General features: G+C 43.4%; 1 protein-coding gene across 2 annotated transcripts in view; it reads right to left on the bottom strand.

Annotated features, from left to right (window-relative positions):
- The window catches only part of RAP1GAP2 (RAP1 GTPase activating protein 2), a 305,221-nt gene that overhangs the window by 233,222 nt on the left and 45,420 nt on the right, over window positions 1-26,579 (bottom strand). For both annotated transcript variants that reach the window (XM_087957354.1, XM_087957344.1), the window contains exon 2: window positions 18,292-18,327. In XM_087957354.1, the coding sequence (XP_087813480.1) occupies window positions 18,292-18,314 (23 nt within the window). In that variant the 5' untranslated portion in view covers window positions 18,315-18,327. The remainder of the gene's footprint in view (window positions 1-18,291; window positions 18,328-26,579) is intronic.

The following is a 26,579-nucleotide window of genomic DNA, read 5'->3' as shown; positions in this document are numbered from 1 at the left end:
GATAACGTAGCCACTAGCCTCCGAGGGGATTAATTCCCAAATAATAAGAATCACGTAACTCACCAGAAACTCCACTAAGACTCCAAGATCCCTCTCACAGTCACTGCTATTAAGCCTGGTTTCACCCAGTCTTTTATTTAAATATTAAATGCACGAAATAATAAACAACTTTATATATCTTTTCTTAGGTAATTAGGGCAAAGAAGTGACATCGAGTTGGCCACACCCACCCAGTCACATGACCACCCAGCCACGCCTACCCAGTCCGTCATTAGGGCAGAGAGCCCCTTGCTAAAAATTTGAAGCCCACCCCTGGTTGTAATTAGGAGTTGAGGTCCACTCAAGAAAGAATTTTATTTATCAGGGTAGCGGAAGTATTTATGATAGTTGTACTGTCCAGGGGTCACGTGATCATCATTTATACCCTTCCCAGTTGGCTTCCGACAAGCAAAATCAATGGAGGAAGCCAGATTCACTTACCAACTACAGTCATTTGCTTAACAACTGTAGCCAAAGCATTTGCAAAACTCACTTAACAACTGCCTTGCTTAACAATGGAAATATTGGAGTCAGTTGTAGCTGTAAGTCAAGGACTACCTGTAGATTGAACCAGAGCCAGTTTAGTCTAATGGTTAAGGCAACAGACCAGGAAATTATGAGTTCTAGTCCCACCTTAGGCAGGAAAGCTAATAGTTAGATTTGACTCTATCTTCTTATCTTACCCTCATTGTTTCTAATTAACTTCCTTTGTTTTATATACTATTGCTTATCTCAAAAGACAATGCTGGAATGTGTTATGTATGTAAGGAAAATTGCCCTTGCACATTATCCCTTTTGAATTCTCCTTCTGTTCAAGCAGAAAAAGAAGAGCAACTATGTAGTCTAAATCAGGGGTCCCCAACCGCCGGTCCGCGGACGTACGACAGCGAACAAGCCTTACCGGGCGCTGGTTGCTGGGCGCCGCCATCTTTTGGTAAAAAGCAATTTTTCATCAAAAAGATGGGGCGCAGAAAAAGCTCACCAGAAGGCTGCGCCGCATAGAGGAAGTGATTTCGTCAAAAGATGGCGGCGCCAGCTGCGCGAACCGGGCCGCGGCGCCAGCTGGCCGCGAACCGGGCCGAAAGGTTGGGGATCCCTGGTCTAAATGGAATAGAGTAGAGTAGAGTAGAGTAGAGTAGAGTAGAGTAGAGTAGAGTAGAACAGAGTAGAATAGAAAATAGAATAGAATAGAATAGAATAGAATAGAATAGAATAGAATAGAATAGAATAGAATAGAATAGAATAGAATAGAATAGAATAGAATAGAAAATAGAATAGAATAGAATAGAATAGAATAGAATAGAATAGAATAGAATAGAATAGAAAATAGAATAGAATAGAATAGAATAGAATAGAATAGAATAGAATAGAATAGAATAGAGTTGGAAGGGACCTTGGAGATCTTCTAGTCCAACTTCTGCTCAGGCAGGAAACCCAGTACCAATTCAGACAAGTGGTTGTCCAATCATGTCTTGGACTAGGGGTCACGATAGGTGTATTCCAATATTTGAGAGGGGCTGCCACAAAGAACAGGGCGTCAAGCTATTCTCCAAAGCACCTGAGGGCAGGACAAGAAGCAACGGATGAAAACTAATCAAGGAGAGAAGCAACCTAGAACTAAGGAGAAATTCCCTGACCATTAGAACAATTAATCAGTGGAAAAACTTGCCTCCAGAGGTTGTGGGTGCTCCACCACTGGAGCACCCACAACTTTTAAGAAGAAATTGGACACCTCATTTATCTGGAATGGTACAATATAGGGTCGCCTGCTTGAGCAGGGGGTTGGACTAGAAGACCTCCAAGATCCCTTCCAACTCTGTTATTCTGCTAAAGGCTTTCAAAACTGCTCTCCAAGCAGAAGAGAAGCTGGGTGGGAAATGATCTTTCTGAAATTATTTTGCAAGGGAACCAAGATGGGGGAGAGGGGTGAACAGAGGCATCCTCAGGAGGGGTCAAGCTAAGGAAAGCAGCCCCGCCCCCCACAATGATGCAAGCTCTGCCCCTTTTGTTCTGTGCATTGTGACATCACAGGCCTGTCCAAAAGGGGCGGGGTTTGAACTGCAAGGGCGGGGCCTTGCTTCTCTCCTTCATTTTAACGAAAGCATCTATCTCCTATTTCTCGCTGTACAACCTCTCTTCAACCCATCTGCAGTTAGTTCTCCAGCATTTCCAGACAGCGGGGGGGGGGGTTTCCCCAATGGAGGGGGCTTCTCCTAGGGGGAGTCTCATTAGGAACAGACAACCAGAGAGGCTTCGTAGAGATGGAAAGAAATCTATTGGAAAAGATAACATAACGGAAAGCAATGGCTACCCCCTTCCAAGGTATCAGGAAAAGTCAAGACGACCCCTAGGAGAAATCCGAAAGACGTGTCTGTGCATCGTGACAGCAAGTCCAGAACAGAAAGGCAACCTTTGAAAAACTACTATAATAAGCGGACCGTCCCTGCACGCTGAGTGCCAGACGCACTACTCTACCCACTAGGCCTATCTGCCTTGAAGACTGCATCTCTGGCTTTCTGGGCGCTAGAAAGCCAAAACAGCTTGTTTTTAAGGCAAAACAGCACTCTTCCCTTCAATCTGGCTCCTTCTAGCTAGGCTGGGGGAACCCTACCCTTGGTGGCCACAATGTAGAACCATGGCCCTTCTGGCAGGAATTTGTAGGACTATCATTCCATGTAGCAGAGGGTTGGACTAGCAGACCTCCAAGATCCCTTTCGACTCTGTTATTCTACTCTACTCTACTCTACTCTACTCTACTCTACTCTACTCTACTCTACTCTACTCTACTCTATTTGGAGGGGCACCAGAACAGGGGGGGAAAGAGACCATGTTCCCCTGCCCTTTGCATCACAAGAACCGCAACAAACTAAACAACAACTTACCAGCCATTCTTTTTCTGCATTTTGGAGGGGAAATGCAAAGGATTATCTCCTTGAACAAGATCTTGAGCTAGTTATAATGGCAAGGATAAGGAGTCTCTCGTCTGGAAGAAACACCCCGACTGGCTTAACTTGCAATTTTTCAGGCAGGGCTATTTCCCACCAGCCTCTTTGATCTCAAATACCCCCCCCACCCACCCCCTTTTTCGGTAATCTGCGCTCATTTTCTTTTAATTTCAAAACCCGCCACGGATACATTCGTGGTTGCCATAGGAACTAATGAAAAACAAATTTAAGTGTGAAAGACAATGGGGAAGCAGGGAGGAAAGAGAGAAATGGGCTCCCGGCTCACCTATGGAGAAGGAATCAAAACAAAAGCAGGCTAAAGAGAGAGGGACTTTTCCCCCCACCCCAGAAGGAGAGGAACTACAACAACAATGACCTCCAGCCAAGGGAATTATCCTCAGCTCAGCACAGGCTGGAAGGCTGGCAGAAGGGATGACGCGGCTAGGCCCAGTTGTTGGTCCCAAAATCTAGATGGCCCTGGGAGGGTAGTTTGGATTGTGCCCCATCTGAAGATGGATCATATGTGGGGAAGGGGAGAGAATTTGGGGTTCTGGGGGGAGAATTTTCTGCCTTTCCTTTAGGAATTCAAGGCTCCACCTTCGGGGGGGTTTCTTTTCCTTTTATCCCCATTACAGCCCTGCGCAGCAGTGGTGGGATTCTAATGTTTTTACTACCGGTTCTGTGGACGTGGCTTGGTGTGTGTGCCAGGGGAAGGATATTGTAAAATCTCCATTCCCTCCTCACTCCTGGGGGAAGGTTACCGAAAATCCCATTCCCTCCCAACCCCACTAACCTGCTTTCCAGCTCCATTCTTCTGTGCAGGGCAACAAAAGAAGACCCAGCTGATCAGCTGGGACTCAGGAGGCAGAGAAGAGATGGAGGCGGGGCCAGTCAGAGGCGGGATTTGCCGGTTCTCCAAACTACTCAAAGTTTCTGCTACCGGATCTCCAGAACTGGTCAGAACCTGCTGAATACCACCTCTGCTTTCAACCCTATTCTTCTATGTTGTACGATTTAGCCTTTTTGGAATCAGGGCACTGGCAACAAATTACAATGTCTGTTGAGGTGCATATATGTCACAAAACATCAAAGCTCCCTCAAAGGACTACCTATATATGCAAAGGCTTTCTGATTTTCTTCCTAACAGTCTTCCTGTGATCCAGCTAGGAGTGGGATCTCCTAATTCCAAACCTGGCAACTTTAAGACTTGTGGACTTCAACTCCCAGAATTCCTCAGCCAGCCAATTCCCAGAATTCCTCAGCTACCCATTCTGGCTGGGGAATTCTGGGAACTGAAGTCCACGAGTCTTAAATTGCTGAATTTGGAGACTCCTGAGCTAGGAGATAGCTCTCTTTACTGATAAGGGAGAATTTTGCAGCTAGTTGTTCCCATACAGTAATAGTTTCCTGAACCACACTCAGCCTGATAATTCATCCATTTATTAGCACCACTGTTTTTTTTTTGTGGTTGTTCAGTGTGACTGCTGGAAAAGCTATTTGATTATTTGATCCTATTTAGCCTCAAACCGGTCAGTCCTAGAGAGGAGATCAACCCGGACTGCTCTTTAGAAGGCCAGATCCTGAAGATGAAACTCAAATACTTTGGCCACCTCATGAGAAGGAAGGACTCACTGGAGAAGAGCCTAATGCTGGGAAAGATTGAAGGTAATAGAAGAAGAAGGGGACGACAGAGAATGAGGTGGCTGGATGGAGTCATTGAAGCAGTCAGCGTGAGCTTAAATGGACTCCAGAAGATGGTAGAGGACAGGAAGGCCTGGAGGAACGTTGTCCATGGGGTCAAAATGGGTCGGACACGACTTCGCAACTAACAACAAAGCCTTATACTTCCTACCTTAACAAGCAGCTGTCCTGCTCCTTTGATACTGATCACTTTCAATTTCCTTTATGCAAACCATGTACTAATTATCCCTCTTTTGTCTTGGATGGTTTAAACAGAAAAGCATTTGCAAAAACAATGGCTTTCTGGCAGTTTATATGACTCGGAATTGCTGCATGCTGTCTGTATTTTGGCTGGCACGTGTGGGATTGAAACTGCCTCCCTCGGTTCTGCATTCTTTATTGTTTCCTTCTTGTATCTATAATAATATGCAGATTTCCCCCCCCCACCTCATACATATTACAAGAGTTATATGCAGGTGCACATATTTCTTTCCTTTATTTAAAACCCTCCCACAATGCTCTGAAGAATATATTTCTCCCACTCCAAATATTTTAACTACGTGTGATGATAATTCACAAAAGTTGACCAACCCACAAATGCCAGTGCTTAAAGCTCCTCATCGCAGCAGTAAAATCGTACCAATCTCTGAAAACTCTTCACAGGAAACCTAAAATTGGTAAATAAGCCTTCCTCGGTCATTTAAGATAAAGAGAATGGCTCCTCGGAGTTTGTTTCCTGGTAACATCCAGGCAGTTTTGTTAACAACAGTAACACAGAGATAGTGTGCCAGTTCTTTCTTCACAACTAGAACTAGCCAAATACAAACCAGTAATTAATGCCTTATGAGATCAGCCAAAATCAGCTGGGTACAATCTCAGCTGTGCTGTGTCTGCAACACTGAAAGCAAATTGTAATGTTCACTGTGACAGAAATGGTAAAATATTAAATCTACGAGAAGAAAGCCTGTGCGCTGCATTTTATTAATTCAATATATGATTACGTTTTGTGTCCTTGCCTGCCCACTGTTTTATTCGCTTTTTATAATCCAATCATTGGCTACCACTCGCAGCCCAGGATGGGTTGAAATTGGCTGATTGATGGATTGATTGTATGGCACATTCCCATTGCATTTTGATAAAAACACAATAAAATCTAAAATATTATAAATATATGTCTAGATTGCAAATATAATTTTTGCTTCATTTGTCACAGCCAGGAAATCTGAAAAGCCTCCATTATAGGCTCTATTTTGACACTTTAACACTATATTTTGGATAGTTTGTTTTTCACCCTACAGTCACAATTCAGTGATAGTATTTTACCCCACTTGCAGAGGGTGTCTGCGCATCTACCATGGCCAATGCAAATTTGGTACAGCGTTTGGCCATATCGCATAGGGCTGGTCAATCCAGGTGGCTTATTTTCAGGATGCAAGGCAAATTTTGACATTGTGGGCAGCAATTTTTTAATTCAATATTGTTTCCATAGACTGTGCATGCTAAAATCATCTTCTAATCCAGGAGTCCCCAACCCCCCGGTCCGTGGACTGGCACCAGTTTGCAGTATGCCAGAAACTGGGCTGCACAAACAAGCGAAGGCCCACCCACAGAGTGCAGACAGCACACGAAACCACACCCCCTCTGGTCCACGGAAAAACCTCTCTCCACGGAACTGGTCCCTGGTGCCCAAAAGATTGGGGGATCCTGTTCTGATCTACAATCTATTTTAGCAGTAGTACCGGTAATAGCTGGATGTCTAGATCTCAGTGGGTTGACAGACAAACCTAGATTATGCAACTTGACCCTAACCAGAGGTGGTATTCTGCAGGTTCTGACCAGTTCTGGAGAACCGATAGTGGGAATTTTGACTAGTTTGGAGAACTGGCGAATACCGCCTCTGACTGGCCCCGCCTCCATCTCTTCTCTGCCTCCCGAGTCCCAGCTGATTGGCTGGTTCTTCTTTTGTTGCCCTGCACAGGAGAATGGAGCTGAAAAGCAGGTTAGTGGGGTGGGGAGGGAATGGGGATTTTACAGAATCCTTCCCCTGCCACACCCACCAAGCCACACCCACCAAGCCACACCACGCCCACCAAGCCACTCCCACAGAACTGGTAGTAAAAATATTTGAATACCACCACTGGTTGAAAGGGACCTTGGAGGTCTTCTAATCCAACTCTGTGCCTGTGGCAGGAGATCCTATACATTCCAGACTTTCTTTGGGGTAAAGAATAACAGAATAGAATAACAGAGTTGGAAGGGATACCAAAGGTCCTCTAGTCCAACCCCTCACCCAAGCAGGAGACCCTTCTTGGATGAGAAGCTAAACGTCTTCAAAGCAAAACCAGAAAGTCCAGTTGCCTCTTGAAAAAGCACCTTTGGGACAACCATGACCTGGACGACTGGGAATCTCCATAGACATTTAGGAGACCCTATACCATTTCAGACAAATGATTGTCCAATCTCTTCTTAAACCCTCCAGTGATGGAGCACCCACAATTTCTGGAAGCAACCTGTTCCACTGGTTAATTGTTCTCACTGTCAGGAAATTTCTCCTTAGCTCTAGATTGGTTCTCTCCTTGATTTGTTTCCACCCATTGCTTCTTGTCCTGCCTTCAGGGGCTTTGGAGGATACGTTGACACCCTCTTCTTTGGGGCAACCCCTCAAATATCCTGTTGTCTCTAGTCCTTCTAGATCACACCTAGAGTACTACATCCAGTTTTGATCACCACACTATAAAAAAGATGTTGAGACTCTAGAAAAAGTACAGAGAAGAGCAACCAGGATGATTAGGGGACTGGAGGCTAAAACATACAACGAATGGTTGCAGGAACTGGGCTTGGCTAGTCTAGTGAAGAGAAGGACCAGGGGAGACAGGATAGCGGTCTTCCAATATTTGAGGGGCTGCCACAGAGAGGAAGGGGTCAAGCTATTTTCCAAGGCACCCGAAGGCCAGACAAGGAATAATGGATGGAAACTGAACAAGGAGAGATTCAACCTGGAAATAAGGAGAAACTTTCTGACAGTGAGAACAATCAACCAATGGAACAGAAGTTGCCCTCAGAAGTTGTGGGAGCGCCATCATTGGAGGCTTTCAATAACAGATTGGACTGCCATTTGTCAGAAATGGTGTAGGGTCTCCCACTTGGGCAGGGGGTTGGACTAGATGACCTACAAGGTCCCTTCCAACTCTGATTATCTATTATCTGTTCTTTCCCTACATTCCTAACGAAGGATGGTTTCATTTGAGAAGAATTCAATTTCCGACCGTAAGTTTAAGCTATGCCCTCAGATGCTGAAGAATGCTGATTATGCCATTAAAAAGTCTCCATGCATCAAACGTAATTTACTTCCAATTTTCATAATATGATTCACTCCTAATCTCAGTAGAGCGGCCGTTCCAGGGACAAAAACAAACCCACGTCTGCAATCAGTTGCAGAATAAGGGCAAGGCTTCGTAGCAGACTTTTATGGTATAGTAGGATGACCTTTTAAAGTGAACTAATAGGATGGTTTGTATGCGCTACTGTTACTCAGAATGAAGGAGGCCTTAAGTTGGTTACTACCAGCTTTGATCAAGCCAAATAATGAGTCCTTAAAGGGGAATCCCACTTTAAGAAAAACTTAAACTGCAGCAGATTCCAAGAAGAGCACCATGGGTGACTGAAGATTAACAAAATAACAGAGTTTGAAGGGACCTTGGAGGTCTTCTAGTCCAACCCCCAGCTCAAGCTCTGTACCATTTCAGACAAATGGTTGTCCAATCTCTTCTAAAAAACCTCCAGTGTTGGAGCATCCACAACTTCTGGAGGCAAGCTGTTCCACTGATTAATTGTTCTAGCTATCAGTTAATTTCTCCTTAGTTCGAGGTTGGGTCTCTCCTTGATTAATTTCCATCTATTGCTTCTTATCCTGCTTTCTGGAGTTATGGAAAATAGGTTGACTCCCCCTTCTTTGTGGCAACCCCTTGAAAGAGGCTAAACCAGAGGTCTCCAACTTTAAGACTTGTGGACTTCAACTCCCAGAATTCTCCAGCCAGCTATCTCAGAGGTCTCCAACCTTGGCAACTTTAAGACTTGTGGACTTCAACTCCCAGAATTCTCCAGCCAGCAGAGCTGGCTGGTGATTCAACTCCAGTTCAAGCTCCACAAGTCTTAAAGTTGCCAAGGTTGGAGACCTCTGAGCTATGCCATCTACAGAATTCCTGAAGAAACTGGGGAGGTTTGTTCACTCAGAAAAGACAACTGAAAATAAATATGGAATTAAACAAATCACTGCAGTTATCGACTGAATCATACATTCATTAAGCAAATTCAGCTCCCGCACTGACTTTGCTTGCCAAAAACCAGCTAGGAAGACTGCAAATTTATTATTTATTGATTAAATTTCTTTGCTGACCATCTCCGCTATAAGGTGACTCTGGGAAGCTTGCAGATGGGGAAATTATGTGCTCCTGGGATGCTGCAATCTATGTAAATACAAACCAATTATTAAGTACCTAAATTTTGATCAGGTCACCATGGGGACGTTGCAAGTGTCATAAGTGTGAGGACTGGTCATAAGTCACTTTTTTTTCTGAACCATTGTAACTTTGAACGGTTGCTAAATGAATGGTTGTGAACTGAGGAATACAAGTAGTGTTGTGCTGGATTGGGAACGGGGACAGGTTGATTTTAGGTGACCCACAAGCATAGATATTCCCTGCGGTTCTTGAGCCAATTCTTCTCTCTTGAGCCATGAAGTCAGTGTGATGGTGAGGGAGCCTGACTGGCATTCTCACATGCAAGTCCATCATCAGCCACAGATGATCCCTGCGGGACCCAAATGTTCTTTTTCAAGAGGCAACTGGACTTTCTGTTTTTTCTTTGAAGACATTTCGCTCAGTGATGGGATTCAAAAAAAATTATTACCAGTTCTGTGGGTGTGGCTTGGTGGGCGTGGCTTGGTGGGCGTGGTATAGCTTGGTGGGCATGGCTTGGTGGGTATGGCAGGGGAAGGATACTGCAAAATCCCCATTCCCTCCCCCCCCCCACTAACCTGCTTTCCAGCTCTGTTCTCCTGTGCAGGGCAACCAAAGAAGACCCAGCCAATCTGCTGGGACTCAGGAGGCAGAAAATAGATGGGGGTGGGGCCAGTCAAAGGTGATATTTGCCGGTTCTCCGAACTACTCAAAATTTCTGCTACCGGTTCTCCAGAACTGGTCAGAACCTGCTGAATCCCACCTCTGATTTCGCTTCTCTTCCAAGAAGCTTCTTCAGCTCTGATAGGATTGTGGGGAATGGAAGGATTTATATTCCTTGTAGACGGCTGGTCATTTGCATCCTTTTAGAGGGTCGTTGAAGCACTCAGGTATCACCTAAGTAGTGCTCCTGGTTCCTGTTGTCTGCCATTTTTTCCTCTGGAAATCCATTCCTACTCCTACACCATTTGAAGGATGTTCGTCCCCAATTTTCTTTCAAAAGAAAAACCAAGGAAGTCTCGTTTGGGACAATCATGACCTGGATGACTGAGAATCTCTACAGACTTTTAGCTGTACAATTTGTGATGAATACCCTTTAAATGGTGTGGGAGTAGGAATGGATTTCCAGAGGGGGGAAAAATGAGGACACAGATAAAGCTCCAAGAGCTTCAACAACCCTCTAAAAGCAAATTACCAGCTATCTGCAAGGAGTATAAATCCTTCCTTTCCCCACTATCCTGTCAGAGCTGAAGAAGCTTCTTGGATGAGAAGCGAAACATCTTCAAGGTAAAAAAACAAGAAAGTTTTCCTCCAAATAAAGCACTTTTGGGACAACCATGACCTGGATGACTAAGAATCTCTACAGACCGTAAGTCTTTTTCTATTTATGACCACTGCATAAAAGATAGTAAAATCAGGTTGGTCACGTGGAAGCCTGGACTTACAACTGTCTTGACATGACAGAAATCACAGGCTCTGTTAAGCACTTAAGTCAAGGACCACCTGTAGAGTCAACAAGCACACATGCTTTTAAAACTGTTGCAAATGACATTGCAGAATCCTTAAAGCAGCAGGCAGCTTTGATTATCATTATTATTACCGCCAGAAATGATGTGCCCAGGATGTGCCAAAGCCCACTGTACTTTAGCCAGCTTTAACAGACATGCCAGCTGGGTCTCTTTTACGAGGCAGCTAACCTGTGAGGGCTGATGAAAGTGGCAGCACCCCCAGATTAAATATCTAATTTGCTTTTTGCAAGACTGCCTGCGAGAAATGTTCAGAAAACTCCAGCTGGTTCAGACTATAACCTCTGGATCCTGTTATGCAACCCAATATTTAAGGCAAAAGGGAAAAAATTAAGAACACACCAAGGAACATCCGCAGGTCTTAATAGGCTTCGGAAATGACTGCTTTTAAAGCCTCAATCTACCAGCTTTCTGCTGCAAAACCACTTATGTTTAGAAGGGAAGTGCAGCCCAGCATCCCTAAGAGAGGAAGAAATGATATTTGGTGCCATTTTCACAGATACCCACCCACCCCCCTGTAGAGTTGTAATTGCAGGAATGTTCTTATCTTGGATGGCAAACCTCAGATAAGGAATGTTTACAAGCACATACAACTCAGGCAAACAAAGTCACTAATGTAAAGGAGGATTAGAGAGAGGAAGTAAACATATGTTAGACTTTAACTAGAGATAATTGTGTTAATTACTATGCTAAACAGTAACGAAAGTTAAGCAGAAACCAAAGTTAACCAATGTTGGAGGATTACTAAAAATGTGTATAAATGCAACACTAGACTCCAATAAAGTTCATCATGATTCAGTTGATCATGATCAAACACCTCGACTGCCTCGTCATTACAACACCCCCGATGGTAGTAGGATCGCCTCCATCCTTCTACAACCTCTCCCAAAACATCTGCCGGTCGCTCCAAGAACCGTCGGAATCAGCCATTCTGAATAGCTGAACAGTGTCATCCACAGGGTGGATATTCAGTGGCCCTCTGTGCTCATTTAACAACACCATTATCCCTTGCAGGGTGGAGTCTGGGTGAATGGAGCTAGCCGAGTGTTTTTTTAATGGCCGGATACCCTTCCTGTTGCCAATACAGAGTTTTGTTCAGCAGATATATTTTCAGTATGCCCAGAAAAAGAAATATCTGCCGCTACCTAGGATTGAATTCACAGCTTCCTGACTGTGAGGCGAGAACTCCCACCTCTAGGCCACCATGTCACTCTTCTGTGCCCCCCACCTCCCAAAATGCAGGACCAAAACTGTTGGGGAGCAAAATTTAGCAAAGTTTCAGGAGAAAATCCTTTAAAGGTAAGAGTTTTTTTATTGGTATTAGAATACAGGTAGTCCTCGATTTATGAACACAATTGAGCCCAAAATTTCTGTTGCTAAGCTAGACCATTGTTAAGTGCATTTTGCCCTATTTTACAACCTTTCTTGCCACAGGTGGTATGCGAATCACTTCAGTTGTTAAATTAGTAGCGTGGTTGTTAAGCAAATCTGGCTTCCCCATCGACTTTACTTGTCAGAAAGTCTCAAAAGGGGATCACTGCAACCATCATAAATATGAGTTAGTTGCCAAGCGTCTGAATTTTGATCACATGACCATGGGGATGCTGCAATGGTCATAAGTGTGAAGAAGGTCATAAATCACTTTTTTCAGTGCTATTGTAACTTCAGGTGGTCACTAAATGAATTGTTTTAAGTTAAGTACTAGGGTATCTGCAGCTTGTCTTTTTGATAAGAGTTTTTGATAGAGTTGCAGTAGCAAAGAGGTGAGTTGGCCGCCTTTTTTGGCAGGTGCAGCTGATAAACTGAATCCGGGGTGGACTGGAGGACCTCGAGGCATCCTTCCAACTCTAACACTGCTACTCTGCAATTGTGAGACTGTGCACTGAAGTCAACATTAAGCAAAAGCTATTGGATGGCTTGGGAGACATAACTAAAAGCCCATTTGGTGTATGTATGCAGATTCTTCATGTACAACCTCCAGATTCCCTAAACCAGGGCTGTCCAACCTTGGCAACTTTAAGAGTTGTGGACTTCAACTCCCAGAATTCCTTAGCCAGTGGTATTTTGGGAAATGAAGTCCACATGTCTTAGAGCTGCAAGGTTTAGACACCCCTGCCTTAAGGTGTCTAATGAATTGAGTGTGTCTAGTCTAATTAATAGAAGGACTAGGGGTGACATGATAGCACTGAGAGGCTCTTACGAAGACGAAGGGGTCAAGCTATTTTCTACAGCACCAAAAGGCAAGATGACAAACAATAGTTGGAAACTAACCAAGGAGAGAAGCAACCTAGAACTAAGGAGAAATTTCCTTACAATGAGAACAATTAATCAATGGAACGGCTTGCTCTCAGGTGGATGCTCCATCACTGAAGGCTTTCAAAAAAACCAGAATGGACAACATTTGTCTGAAATGGTATAAGTTATCATGCTCAAGCAGGGGGTTGGACTAGAAGATCTTCAAGTTCCCTTCCAACTCTATTATTCTATGTTCTAAGGAGAAAGAGAAAACCTCATTCAGTCGGCTCACAAAGGGTGCTGTAGATTTCCTTAGGCCTCCCAAAATTCATGAAGGCTTATTCTGCAAAACATTGCCTCCCACCTCCAAATGGTGAAGAAATTTGGAGGGCAACGTCCACCCACACAGTCTCTCTCTCTCTCTCTCTCTCTCTCTCTCACACACACACACACACACACACACACAAACACACACCATGAGAAAGAAGCAATCTCTAACTTAGCAAAAGGGCAGTTGGTTGCAGATTTTTTTTTCCAGAGTCAGGAAAAGTAAACAATACAGCAGAATCAATTTTAAGGGTCTCTACGGTACTGTGCTGGTTGCTACGTTATCTCAGCATCAGGAAAGTGACTGTCACAAGAGGTGAGGAAGGGGAGAAAAATCTAATTTCTTTTAAGGATGAGTGCCGTTCGCCTTATTATTACTGTGGTGCCTTGTCTTCATCTCCTATTTTCTTTCTTTCATTTTTTCCCTCTTTCTGGCTGAAGGAGAAGAACAACAGGCATTTACTTCTAATGCTTGTGCCATCAACTTTTTATTTCACCTCCCATCTGGCTTGGTTTGCTTCCTTCTCTCTTGCAGATCGTCCTTCTGATTTCTAATTAAAACAGCGTAGTGCATGGGGTTATGATGATCGTTGATTGATTAAACATGCTTGTGATTACTCAGCTACCTCGGAAGGAGATCATCTCCCTTCCATTCGAATTAAGGCAGGAGCGCCTTCTTGCCATACAGCATTTCTCAACGTGTGACAGGAAAAACGTACACTCTAAATATCAGTGGCTCTCAGCAACTCTAAGGTGTGTGGACTTCAATGTCTCCAGCCAGCATGGATCAGAAAGTATCAGGGAAGGAAGGGACTGGACAGCCACTTGTCTGGAATGGTATAGGGCAGAGGTGTCAAACTCATGGTTCGCAGGCCGGATGTGTCACGCACTGACCATGCCCACGCCCAGTTTTGCAAAGGGGAAAAAAGTTGCGGTACATCACATGACAACACCGCGACAACACGCGTTTGACACCCCTGGTATAGGGACTCCTGCTTGAACAGGTGGGGCTGGACTAAAAGACCTCCAAGATCCCTTTCAACTCTATAATCCCAAAGTTTTTTTTGTTTTTTTTTCAAGAGGCAACTGGACTTTCTCATTTTCCTTTGAAGACGTTTCGCTTCTCATCCAAGAAGCTTCTTCAGCTCTGACTGGATGGTTGGGAATGAGAGCTGTAGTGGAGCAGTGGTTAGAATGTGGTACTGCAGGCTACTTCCGCTGACTGCCGGCTGCCTGCAATTTGGCAGTTCAAATCTCACCCAGCTCAAGGTTGACTCAGCCTTCCATCCTTCCGAGGTGGGTAAAACGAGGACCCAGATTGTGGGAAATAGGCTGACTCTGTAAACCATTTAGAGAGGGCTGTAAAGCACTGTACATAAGTCTAAGTGCTATTTATATTCCATTTATATTTATATTCCATTCCTCACCCTTGATTTCTGGAGCCTACATTACCCTCCCCACCACTACCAGTTTGTTGGCAAGCTGAGAAGCGATAACAGTTGCAACAGCATAAGCACACTTCAACCTTGACAGGTATATTCTAATGTCTCTCTGAATCTCTGCCTAACTGATTTTACTCTGACTGAGGACGTTGCTTGGGTGAGCAATGAAATATCTCAGATCAACAAAGGATGGTCCAGTTGCCATAATTCAACCTTTAAACATCTTTGGCCTGGATGATTGAATCTTCATTGACACAGTGGAATGGATTAGTCTCCAGAAGTGGAAGGTGCTCCATCACTGCAGGTTTTTAAAAAGAAATTGGACATCCATTTTATTTGAAATGGTATAAGGTCTCCTGCTTGGACAGGGAATTGGACTAGAAGACCTCCAAGGTCCCTTCCAACTCTATTATTCTGTGTTGTGTAAAGTCAGCTAGATCCTACTGAGGCACACAATGTACGACTTCTTACATATTTCAACTAAATTTGTTCTTCCATCCACTGACTCATTCTGATGGGTAAGGTCTTGGACAGAGGGATATTTTCAGGAAGGCTCTCCAAAACAAAGATGATTGTAAAGTGATGATGCAACCGACGTCCTGCTGTGCAACATGGGTGATGATGGCACGATGGCAACATTGCTTTTTTGACCCTCAACCCACCCACCCATCCGCCATCCCGGATGTGCCTGTGCTAGCACAGCTGCTCCAAAATCTTTCCCACCCCGGTAAAAAGGACAAGCATCCTTTTCACAGTGGAGCCAACCCCAAAAAAAATCACTTTCATAAAACGACCAATGGAAATTGTTTTCAAATCCAAGCTGCCTGGGAGAATAAGATAATACAACAATAAAAAGATAGAGAGAGAAGATAAGGTACTTTAGCCCGGAGCTAGGAACATTATTGCTTTCGCTCTCTTGACACGTCAACTGACAATGCGAGGGATGCGGCAGTAACAATTTTTAATGCAGGAATCCCACAAGGCTCAGAAAAGCTTGGCTTAGGATCTGCATCAGCTGCGCGAGGGAATAAGCCACCACAGGAAGGACAGATAATTGTTCTTGGAAGGCTGATAGGAGAGGGGATGGAAGTTCTTCGGAGCAGATGGCTGGACATTAACCACCGTTGGCGAAAAACAACCTTCCTGCAGCAGAGTTGCCGGCTCAGGAATTCTGGGAATTGAAGTCCACAAGTCGTAAACTTGACCTGCTCTACACTTCCATACATGTAAGGAGGAACTTTGTATCACCGACCTGGGTTTCTCTTTTTGCAAATACAATCCTCGGTTGCATAAACGGAGGCATAGAATCAACATCACGGAAAGTATTAGTATCACTTGATAAAACCTTAGTAAGAACAAACCGGGAGTATTGCATCTAGTTTTGGTCAACACATTACAAAAAATATGTCGGAAAAAGTGCAAAGAAGAGCAACTAAGAGGATTGAAGGCCTGGAGTCTAAAATATAGGAAGAATGATTGCAGGATTGAAATTTGGCCAGTCTAAAGAAAAGAAGAACTAGGGGTGACATGATAGCAGTATTCTGATATTTGAGGGGCTGCCACAAAAAAAGAGGGGGTTAGTTTATTTTCCAAAGCACCCGAAGGCAGGACAAGAAACAATGGGTGGAAACTAATCAAGGAGAGAAGCAACCTGGAATTAAGTAGAAACAACAGTGAGAACAATTAACCAGTGGAACAGCTTGCCACCAGAAGTTATGGGTGCTTCATCACTGGAGTTCTTTAAGAAGAGACTGGACAGCCATCTGTCTGAAATGGTATAGAGGCTTCTGCTTAAGCGGGGTGGGTGGGTGGGTGGACTAGAAGACCTCAAGGTCCCTTCCAGCTCTGTTTTGATTGATTTTGAAATACGGAAGCACACCAAGCCTGAAGAGATGAATAACAGATTTCTTGGCAGGATTGTGCACACCTCCAGACACCTCAAGGCATCCTTCCAACTCTATCATTGCTATTATGCAGTGGTGAGACCATGCACTAAAATTAAAACTATAGGATGTCTGGCTAGGTAATTCTGGGAATTGAAGTCCAGAAGTCTTGATGTTGCCTAGGTTGGACATCCCTGCCTTAGGGAAACAGTGGAGTTAGGACTATGAGAAAATGCTATGAATTGCCATCGGCTCGACTTCCAAAAGGTGCTGCAGATTTTCTTAGAAATAAGGGTTCTCTAAATTCAAGGTGGCTTGTTCTGAAACATTACCTCCCACCTTCAAATGCTGAACAAACTTTAAGGGTAACATCCACCCACATAGTCATACAGACACAGACACAGACACAGACACACACACAGACACACACAGACACACACACACACACACACACACACACACACACACACGAGAAAGAAGTATCGTAATCTCTGATTTAGCAAATATTTTCCCCTTCAGAATATTTTCCCCTTCAGAAACCTGCAGGAAAATTCCAACTGCTTCCCAAAGCCTTGAAATGGATTTCACTGGTTTCCCCCCGTTTGTAAAGCTTGCTTAATTTAATTTTACAGAAGCCCAGATGCAACCTAAACAAAAGTTAATATTTTGTCAATTACGAAGGTTGCTGAATTATATTTTCATGAGTGATCCTCCTGTGCTTCCTTTCCAGGCAATCAATCACGCACAGCATTTGTCACTTTCCAACACCTCATTGTAGCAACTAATTGCTGTGCCACAGCAGACTGAGGATGAGAGGTTTGCAAAAATGGAATATTCCTTCTCATGAAAAAAAGATCCTCTTTACATAGAAATCTGGTCTCTTCAGAGGCAAAAGGCTAGGATAATCACCTCCCTGATAGGCTAGCTCAGGGGTGTCCAACCTTGGCAACTGTAAGACTTGTGGACTTCAACTCCCAGAATTCCTCAGCCAGCTTTGCTGGCTGAGGAATTCTGGGAGTTGAAGTCCACAAGTCTTACAGTTGACAAGGTTGGACACCCCTGAGCTAGCTTTTTACACGGAAGAAAATTTTGAACGGAGAAACTTCTTCCCACTTGAAATGATACAACCATTTGAGGTTCATGCTCAGTTCCATCTCCATGTGAGAAGAGTCAGTGACATCCAAAGCAAAGGAGAGCATTAGCAAACATAGTGCAGGTAGTCCTCTACTTATGACTACAACTGAGCCCAACATTTATCTTGCTCAGTGAGACAGTTGTTAAATGAATTTTGCCCCCATTTCACGACCTTTCCTGCCACAATTGTTAAGTGAATCACTGCAAAATTACGCTAGTAACAAGGTTGCGAAGTAAATCTGGCTTCCACATGGACTTTGCTTGTCAGAAGGTCACAAAAGCTAATCAGGTGACTCCAGGACACTGTAACCGTCATAAACATGAGTCAGTTGCCGAATTTTGATCAGGTGACCATGAGGATGCTACAATGCTTGTAAGTGTGTAAAGCAGTCATAAGTCACTTTTTTCAGTGTCATTGTAAGTCAAACAGTCGCTAAATGAACTGTTGTAAGTTGAGGACTACCTGTATTATCCTGGGCTGGTAAAAGTTTTGCAAAGGGTTGTAGGAAATGGTCAACCCCATTGAACAGCATGTGTGTGTAGCAAACAACTGCAGAAGCAAGCCAATAAGGCCAATATTTTTTTTTTGAAAAATAATAAGATTTCAAGAATCAATGACTTACTTTATCTTCAGACTAGCAAGCATGGCTTTGTCAATCCTGAAAAAAAAGAGAGAGAGAGAAAGAAGAATGTCAAGGAGATTATTTGGATTCCTAATTTTTCTGTTAGTTCTGGAGCTCTCGCCTCACAATCAGGAGGCTGTGAGTTCAATCCTAGGTAGAGGCTAATATTTGGAATAGACTGGCTGAGGAATTCTGGGAGTTGAAGTCCACAAGTCTTAAAGTTGCTAAGGTTGGAGACCCCTGGCCTACAGTACTGCATTCTAGCCACCACGCCACCACGGCTCTTAACCCATAGGAAGCAGGCATTTTGCAAACTTATTTACTTAATAAATTTATATGCCATCCTTCCCACTCTACAAAATGACTGGGCGGGTCCAAAATCTCTCAAACTTGCAAAATCTTGCCATGAAAAAAAAAAAATGCAGGGGCATGTGTCACCAGGAGTCAACAACAGAATAACAAGAGTTGGAAGGCGGGACCTTGGAAATCTTCTAGTCCAACCCCTTGCTCAAGCAGGAGACCCTGTTCCATTTCAGACAAACACTGACTCCAAAGCACACACAGATAAAAAAAAAAAAGCATTTCAAACCCTCCATGTACATCGTGCCAAGAGCCACAAACAGCAAGCAAGGAAACAATCTTTTTTTTTTTTTTTTAATGTGCCAAAACTGGGTTCCCACCCACCCAAGGGAGCCAATTATAAATCGGTATAAATTAAACCAAATTCAGCAATTAGATAGGCTTCAATGTAAGCTGGCATTTGGTAAGACGCTTCCAATTTTTCACTTTTGCACCTTAAATAACAAGGAACTCGTAATGCGAAGGACACATTTTTTGTTCAGCCTGCACCTTCTGAAACAGCCTGTTCCCGCCTGCAATGAAAGATTCAACAGCTGCCACTCCATAGCCTTTTCTTTTTAATCTGCAAAGAAAAGAGCTCCATCTGTTTTACCATCACCTGTAGCACAGTATCACCGGGCTCTGATGAGTAAGTAATTCACAGATTATAGGGGAGGAAGCCGATACAGAACCTTCCAGCTTTTAGTTGATAATTCCTATTGGGTGGCTGCAAACCAGATACATGTAGTCCTCAACTTATGACTGGTCATTTACCAGACATTCAAAGTTATATTAGACCTCCCCCTACAAAAAAGGTGTCAATACCTTAGGGGTGTGGTACACAGTGCAAAGAAGAGCAACTAAGATTGATTAAAGCCCTGGAGACAAAAATATATGAAGAATGGTTGCAGGATTTGAGTTTGGCTATTCTAGAGATCAAAAGAGTGGGGTGGGGTGGAGTGGAGTGGAGTGGAACAGAACAGAACAGAACAGAACAGAACAGAACAGAATTCTTTGTTGGCCAAGTGTGATTGGACACACAAGGAGTTTGTCTTGGTGCAAATGCTCTCAGTGTACATAAAAGAAAAGATACATTCGTCAAGAGTCGAGAATCATCAGGTACAACACTTAACGATAGTTATAGGGTACAATAAGTAATCAAATCATACTAGGAAACAAATAAAACAATATAAATTGTAAAGATACAAGCAACACGGTTATCGTCATTGAGCGGGAAGAGATAGGTAATAGGAAAGATGAGAAGAAGAATAGTAATACAGTCTTACTAAGTAGTTTGACAGTGTTGTGGGAATTAGTTGTTTAGCAGAGTGATGACATTTGGGGAAAAACTGTCCTTGTGTCTAGTTGCTCTGGTGTGCAGTGCCCTATAGCGGCGTTTTGAGGGTAGGAGTTGAAACAATTTATGTCCAGGATGGGAGCAGTATTCCAGTATTTTAGAAGCTGCCACAAAGAAGAGGGGGGTCAACTTATTTTTCCAATGCACCAGAAGGCAGGACAAGAAAACAATAGATGGAAACTAATCAAGGAGAGAAGCAACCTGGAATTAAGGAGAAACATCCTAACAGTGAGGACAATTAACCAGTGGAACAGCTTGCCACCAGAAGTTGTAGGTGCTCCATCACTGGAGGTGTCTGAAATGGTACAGGGTCTCGACTGGAAGACCTCCAACGTTTCTTGCAGCTCTGTTCTGATTTACTGAAGTTTATTTACAAGCGGCTTCTGAAGTTGTACTGGCTGCCCTACTCCCACATTCATGCTGTGTGTCCACATTTTGAGTGCTCAGCAACCAGCCCGCATTTACATTCATTTGCACTGACCCACAGTCATGCAACTGCAATGTACATTTTTTGCTGGAATCCAGTATTTACTCCCAGTTTCTGGCAAAAATGGGTCCCTAGAAAACAATTGCGTTCATTTAAACAATTTCTACAAAAAAGCCTGCTTTACAACCATCATGATTTACAACCAAAATTGCCAAGTTCAATTTCAGTCGTAAGTCAAGGACTATCTGTTCATAGCTTTAAATCAATGCAAAGCGATAGTTTACTGAGAGAAACCTGGTTTGAAATACTGCCCAAAAGCAACCCAGGTTTCACTACAGTAGAATTATACGGATGTGTACGGATGTCTATTCTCAATCATGGTTGTCCCAAAGGTGCTTTTTCAAGAGGCAACTGGGCTTTCTTTGTCCTTGTTTGAAGAGGTTTCACTTCTCATCCAAGAAGCTTCCTCAGTTCGGATTCTTCTTCAGTTCAGAACTGAAGATGCTTTTTGGATGAGAAGGGAAAGATCTTTAAGGAAAAACAAAGAAAGTCCAGTTGCCTCTTGAAAAAGCATAGAATTATACAGGTTGCCACAATTGCACAAAATGGTCTAGTGTTGTTTTCACGTCTGCGTGTGTGTGTGTGTGTGTGTGTAGTTTTCAACCTAGAGAACAAAGTGTTCTAAGGAAACCAAAGTTTCACTTTGATTGGGCATATGAAAAGCACGGGGCTGGTTTGACGTCAAGACTCCTGGCCAATGACCTTTCTTGGCCAGACATGGTACAAAGCTCAGCAAGTGTGTGTTGTGAGCCACACAATGCAACTCAACCGTCCTGTGACTGCTCTATGTTGGACACCGTTCTGAAAGTCAGAATGGTGAAATGAATGAAAGCATGGTTTAAAGAGAAGTGTTTGGTGCTCCTTATTTTCCAGGACGGATAAAAGTCCTAGTCAGCCTCTAATATTAAATCTTATCATTGGGAATAAACGTCAGGATAAGTCTAAATTGCTAGGAAAGGGGGAAGGAAAAGAAAAGAAGAAATGACTAGCAGTTTCAAAGTGCATGGACTCAAGTAACAGTGGCAATGGATGGACCATTAGGACAAGGGTCCCCAACCTGGACCACTGCCGGGCTTTGAGCTGTTCAGAATCAGGCCGCAGAAGTGGTGAGCAATTGCACGTTGGTAAGCAGCACACAAATGGAGCTACACGCACTTACCTACACGCTACTCATGCCAAACCACCCCCTCTTTCCTCTCCCTCCTGCCAAGCTGCAAAGCCAGAAGATTTGGGGAAGTCTGTATTAGAAGCAGAGGTGGTATTCAGCAGGTTCTGACCGGTTCTGGAGAACCAGTAGCGGAAAATCTTAGTAGTTCAGAGAACCGGCAAATCCCACCTCTAACTGGCCCCGTCCCCATCTCTTCTCTGCCTCCTGAGTCCCAGCTGATTGGCTGGGTCTTTGTTTGTTGCCCTGCATAGGAGAACGGTGCTGGAAAGCAGGTTAGTGGCAGAGGTGGTATTCAGCAGGTTCTGACCAGCTCTGGAGAACCGGTAGTAGAAATTTTGAGTAGTTCTGAGAACCAGCAAATACCACCTCTGGCTGGAGATTTTACAGTATCCTTCCACGGCCACGGCCACCAAGCCACACCCACCAAGTCACACCACACTCACCAAGCCACGCCCACAGAACCAGTAGTAAAAAAAAATGTGAATCCCACCACCATTAGAAGACCTGAAAGACCAGGTTGGGGATCGGTTGCCAGGGAAAATATTTATCTCAGGATCACAAGAAGTCAACACTGACTTGATGGAACAGAATCAATTCAAACATCAGGCTAACAGGGGGATCGTCTTTGAATTCACTGGCTAGATTTATTTTCAGGTAGTCCTCGACTTACAACAGTTCGTTCAGTGACCGTTCAAAGTTACAACGGTGCTGGAAAAAGTGAATTACGACCATTTTTCACGCTTACAACCATTACAGCATATCTGTGGTCACATATCAAAATTCCCTTTTGTGACCTTCCGATGAGCAAAGTCAATGGGGAAGCGAGATTCACTTAACAACCATGTTACTAAGTTAATAAATGCAGTGATTCATTTAACAACTGTGGCAAGGTACTGTAGTGAAACAGGACAAAACTCGCAGAACAACTGTCTTGCTTAGCAACGGAAATTTTGGGCTCGATTGTGGCCATAAATACAGGACTACCTGTAACACATTTTAATGTAAATCGGGGTTAAGAAATTGCTATTCGTATAACATTCTAAATAAACCATGTTAACCTCATTGGATGACCTGTTTGTGTACCAAGCTAAAAGAACAATTCCCAGAATAGCAAGACCACAGAATAACTATTCGCATTTATTTATTTATTTTTGCTGAACCTGGAAATCTACCAACCAGGATCAAAAAATAACTCAACATGGCTCAAGCTCATTTTGTACTACCACATCTAGTTTTGGTCACCACAATGTAAAATAGATGTTGAGACTCTAGAAAGAGTGCAGAGAAGAGCGACAAAGATGATTAGGGGACTGGAGGCTAAAACATATGAAGAACAGTTGCTGGAATTGGGTATGTCTAGTTTACTGAAAAGGAGGACTAGGGGAGACCTGATAGCAGTGTTGCAATAACTCAGGGGCTGCCACAAAGAAGAGGGAGTCAAGCTATTCTCCAAACCACCTGAAGGCAGGACAAGAAGCAATGGATGGAAACTAATCAAGGAGAGAAGCAACCTAGAACTAAAGTGAAATTTCCCGACAGTTAGAACGATTAACCAGTGGAATGGCTTGTCTCCAGAACTTGCACATCCCAGTCAATCCCCATATCCAGGGTAGACCAACCTAACACATCACTCAGTTCTTGTGGCAAAAAGGACTGATGGATGCATATTTATTAAACATCAATAGCACTCATCAAAGGCAGCTCGCTGAAAAAAAACAGATAAAAGGCGAGCAAACTAGGGAGAGAAAGAAACATGAAAGAAAAGAATGTACATTTCTTAAATATCTCTATCAGAAAGGATGCAGATGTTTCCAGAACCACTTAAAACGATCTTGCGGGTAATTATCAGCAAGCGGCCTTCAGTTATTCCATCCTTAACCCTTTTTTAAAAAAATTAGCAGACTAGAAATGGAAAGTAGGACACCAGGTGACTCCCTCCCCTATTTTGCACCTTCAAAAAAATATAAATCCAATTGGGTAGATGAGGAGGAAGAGGTGGCAGCATGGCAGAAATTTAAGGCAGTTGTATGAGTCCCTGAGTATAAGTATGAAGTTGCTAAATGCGGCTAGCTCTTTTCCATTGTAAAAGAGATAAAATAATATGTGTCTTTCCAAAATCCAGTCTGACATCATACTATTTCTAGACATAGGAACATCTACATACATCTTGGGATATTATAGGTGTATCCCATACAGATAATCATCTATGGAGATTCTTATTCATCCAGGTCATGGTTGTCCCAAAGGTGGTTTTTTTCTCAAGAGACAACTCATCCAAGAAGCTTCTTCAGCTCTGATTCAAGGACTCTCTAAAAGAATGCAAAATAATGACCAGCTGTCTGCAAGGAGTATAAATCCTTCCATTCCCTACCATCCAGTCAGAGCTGAAGAAGCTTCTTGGATGAGAAGCCAAACATCTTCAAAGAAAAAACAGAAAGTCCAGTTGCCTCTTGAAAAAGCACCTCTGGGACAGCCATGACCTGGCTGGATAACTCAGAATCTCCATAGTCACTAAAGAGAAATTCAGCCTGGAAGTAAGGAGGAATTATTATTATTTATTATTTATTTATTTGTCAAGCACGTATTAGATAACAGGTATAAGTATAAACATGGTCATGAATACATGAAATGGATATGGATAAAAAAGAAACAACAGGACAGGGATGGTAGACACGTTGGTGCGCTTATGCACGCCCCCTACAGACCTCTTAGGAAAGGGGTGAGGTCAATAGTAGACAGTCTAAGGTTAAAGTTTTTGGGGTTTGGGGAAGAAACCACAGGGTCAGGTAGAGTATTCCAGACATTGACCACTCTGTTGCTGAAGTCGTATTTCCTGCAATCAAGTTTGGTGCGGTTTACCTTGAGTTTGTATCTATTGTGTGCTCTTGTATTGTTGTGATTGGAGCTGAAGTATTCATTGACAGGTAGGACATTGCAGTAGATAATTTTATGTACTATACTTAGATCGGACCGAAGGCGGCGTAGTTCTAGGTTGTCTAGGTCTAAAATTTCAAGTCTGGTGGCATAAGGTATTCTGCTACGAGTAGAGGAGTAGAGAATTCCCTGACAGTAAGAACAATTAATCAATGGAACAACTTGCTCCTGGGGTTGTGGTTGCTCCATCACAGGACATTTTATAGACTGGACAACTACTTGACTTGGATGGCATAAGTCTCCTGCCTTGAGCAGGGGGTTGGACTAGAAGACCTTGAGGTCCCTCCCAACCCTATGATTCTATGTCCCAGGGCAGAGAAATATTGTCCTTCAGGTCTATGGAGATCCTCAGTCATCCAAGTCATGGTTGTCCCAAAAGTGCTTTTTTTTTTTTCAAGAGGCGACTGGACTGGTTTTTCTTTGAAGACATTTTGCTTCTCACCCAAGAAGCTTCTTCAGCTCTGACCAGATGGTGGGGAACGGAAAAGCCAGAAAGTCCAGTTGAAAAAAACAAACACCTTTGGGATTGTCCTTCTGGGACAACCATCAGAAGGAAAGACGAAGGTCCCTCGTGACCCTTGTGAAAACATTTCAGCCGTGCAAAAATACATCTGATATTGGTTAAATGTGCCCATGGAACGTGATAAGCATCTGATGAGGTCGGGCAGCCCCACCCTGAGAAAAAAATGTTTGTGGCCAGATGGCTGAGATAAAAGAGCTGTCACACAACTCAGCGCCTTCTAGCTAACACACACAAATATGCTTTAACACAATTAGTCAGCAAACAAGGCGGTGGGTACCCTCCCAGACCAACTGCTGAGTCAGGGGCGTGCATAAGCGCACCAACGTGCCTACCGTCCCTGTCCTATTGTTTCTTTTTATTTTTCTTATTCGTATCCATCTCATGTATTCATAATATGTTTATACTGATACCTGTTATCTTGTAAGAGATTGACAAATCAAATAAATAAAAAATAAAAAATAAATAAATAAAATCTGAGCTTCAAGAAACAAGAATGACAGAATACAGGCAGTCCTCGACTCGCGGCAAATCATTTAGTGACCGTGCCAAAGTTACCATGATGGCACTGGAAAAAGTGACCGTTTTTCACAATTTATGATCCTTTCAGCATCCCCCAAGAACACTGCAATCAAAATTCAGAGGCTTGGCCAACTGACTCGTATTTATGATGGTTGCAGTGTGTCGCAGGGTCATGGGTGATCCCCTTTAGCGACCTTCCGACGAGCAACGTCAATGGAGAAGCCTGATTCATTTAACAACCGGGTTACTAACTTAACGACTGCAGTGATTCACTTAAACAACTGTGGCAAGAAAGGCCGGAAAATGGGGCAAAACTCACTTCACCAATATCTCGCTGAGCAACAAGAAATTTTGGGCTCGATTTGGGTCGTAATTCGAGGACTACCTGTCACAGAGTTGAGAGGGACCTTGGAAGTCTTCTAATTTATCCCCCTGCTTGAGCAAGAAACCATATACAATTCTGGACAAACGGCTGTCCAATCTCTCTTTTTTTAAAAAAAATCTCTGGAAAGAATCCGGAGAGGCTCTTTTTGCTGAAAAGGGGACCTTTGATCCAAACAAGCATTGCAAAGGATGCTTTTCGTAGTTTTAAATATTTATGCTCCCCCTTTTTTATCAGTGCCTGATGCACTGACCCCATGCAACTTTGCTCAGGATGGGGCTGCAGCATCTAGGGCAGCCATGCAACCCCTTACCCCCACCCCCAAAAATCCAGCCACTTTGAGTTGCAGATGGACAAATCTGTTTGCATCTTCACCTTCTCCATTGTATCTTTGTGCACCTGAATCCAAAGCATTGCCCAGCGTTACAAAACATCTAACCTCAAATTCAGCAATGTACTATTTTGGCAAAAAGGCAGATCTTTTCAACGGGCCATTTAAAACATTTAAGAATAGAGTAGAGTAGAATTAGAATAGAATGGAATGGAATGGAATGGAATGGAATGGAATGGAATGGAATG

This window comes from Notechis scutatus, chromosome 1 (assembly GCF_049901735.1).
Source record: "Notechis scutatus isolate UNSWTSFEM ecotype Mainland chromosome 1, rNotScu1.2, whole genome shotgun sequence".
In the NCBI taxonomy this organism is placed as follows: Eukaryota; Metazoa; Chordata; class Lepidosauria; order Squamata; family Elapidae; genus Notechis; species Notechis scutatus.
The sequence above is the reverse complement of the archived record's forward strand: the minus strand, read 5'-3'. Positions and strand labels throughout refer to the sequence as shown.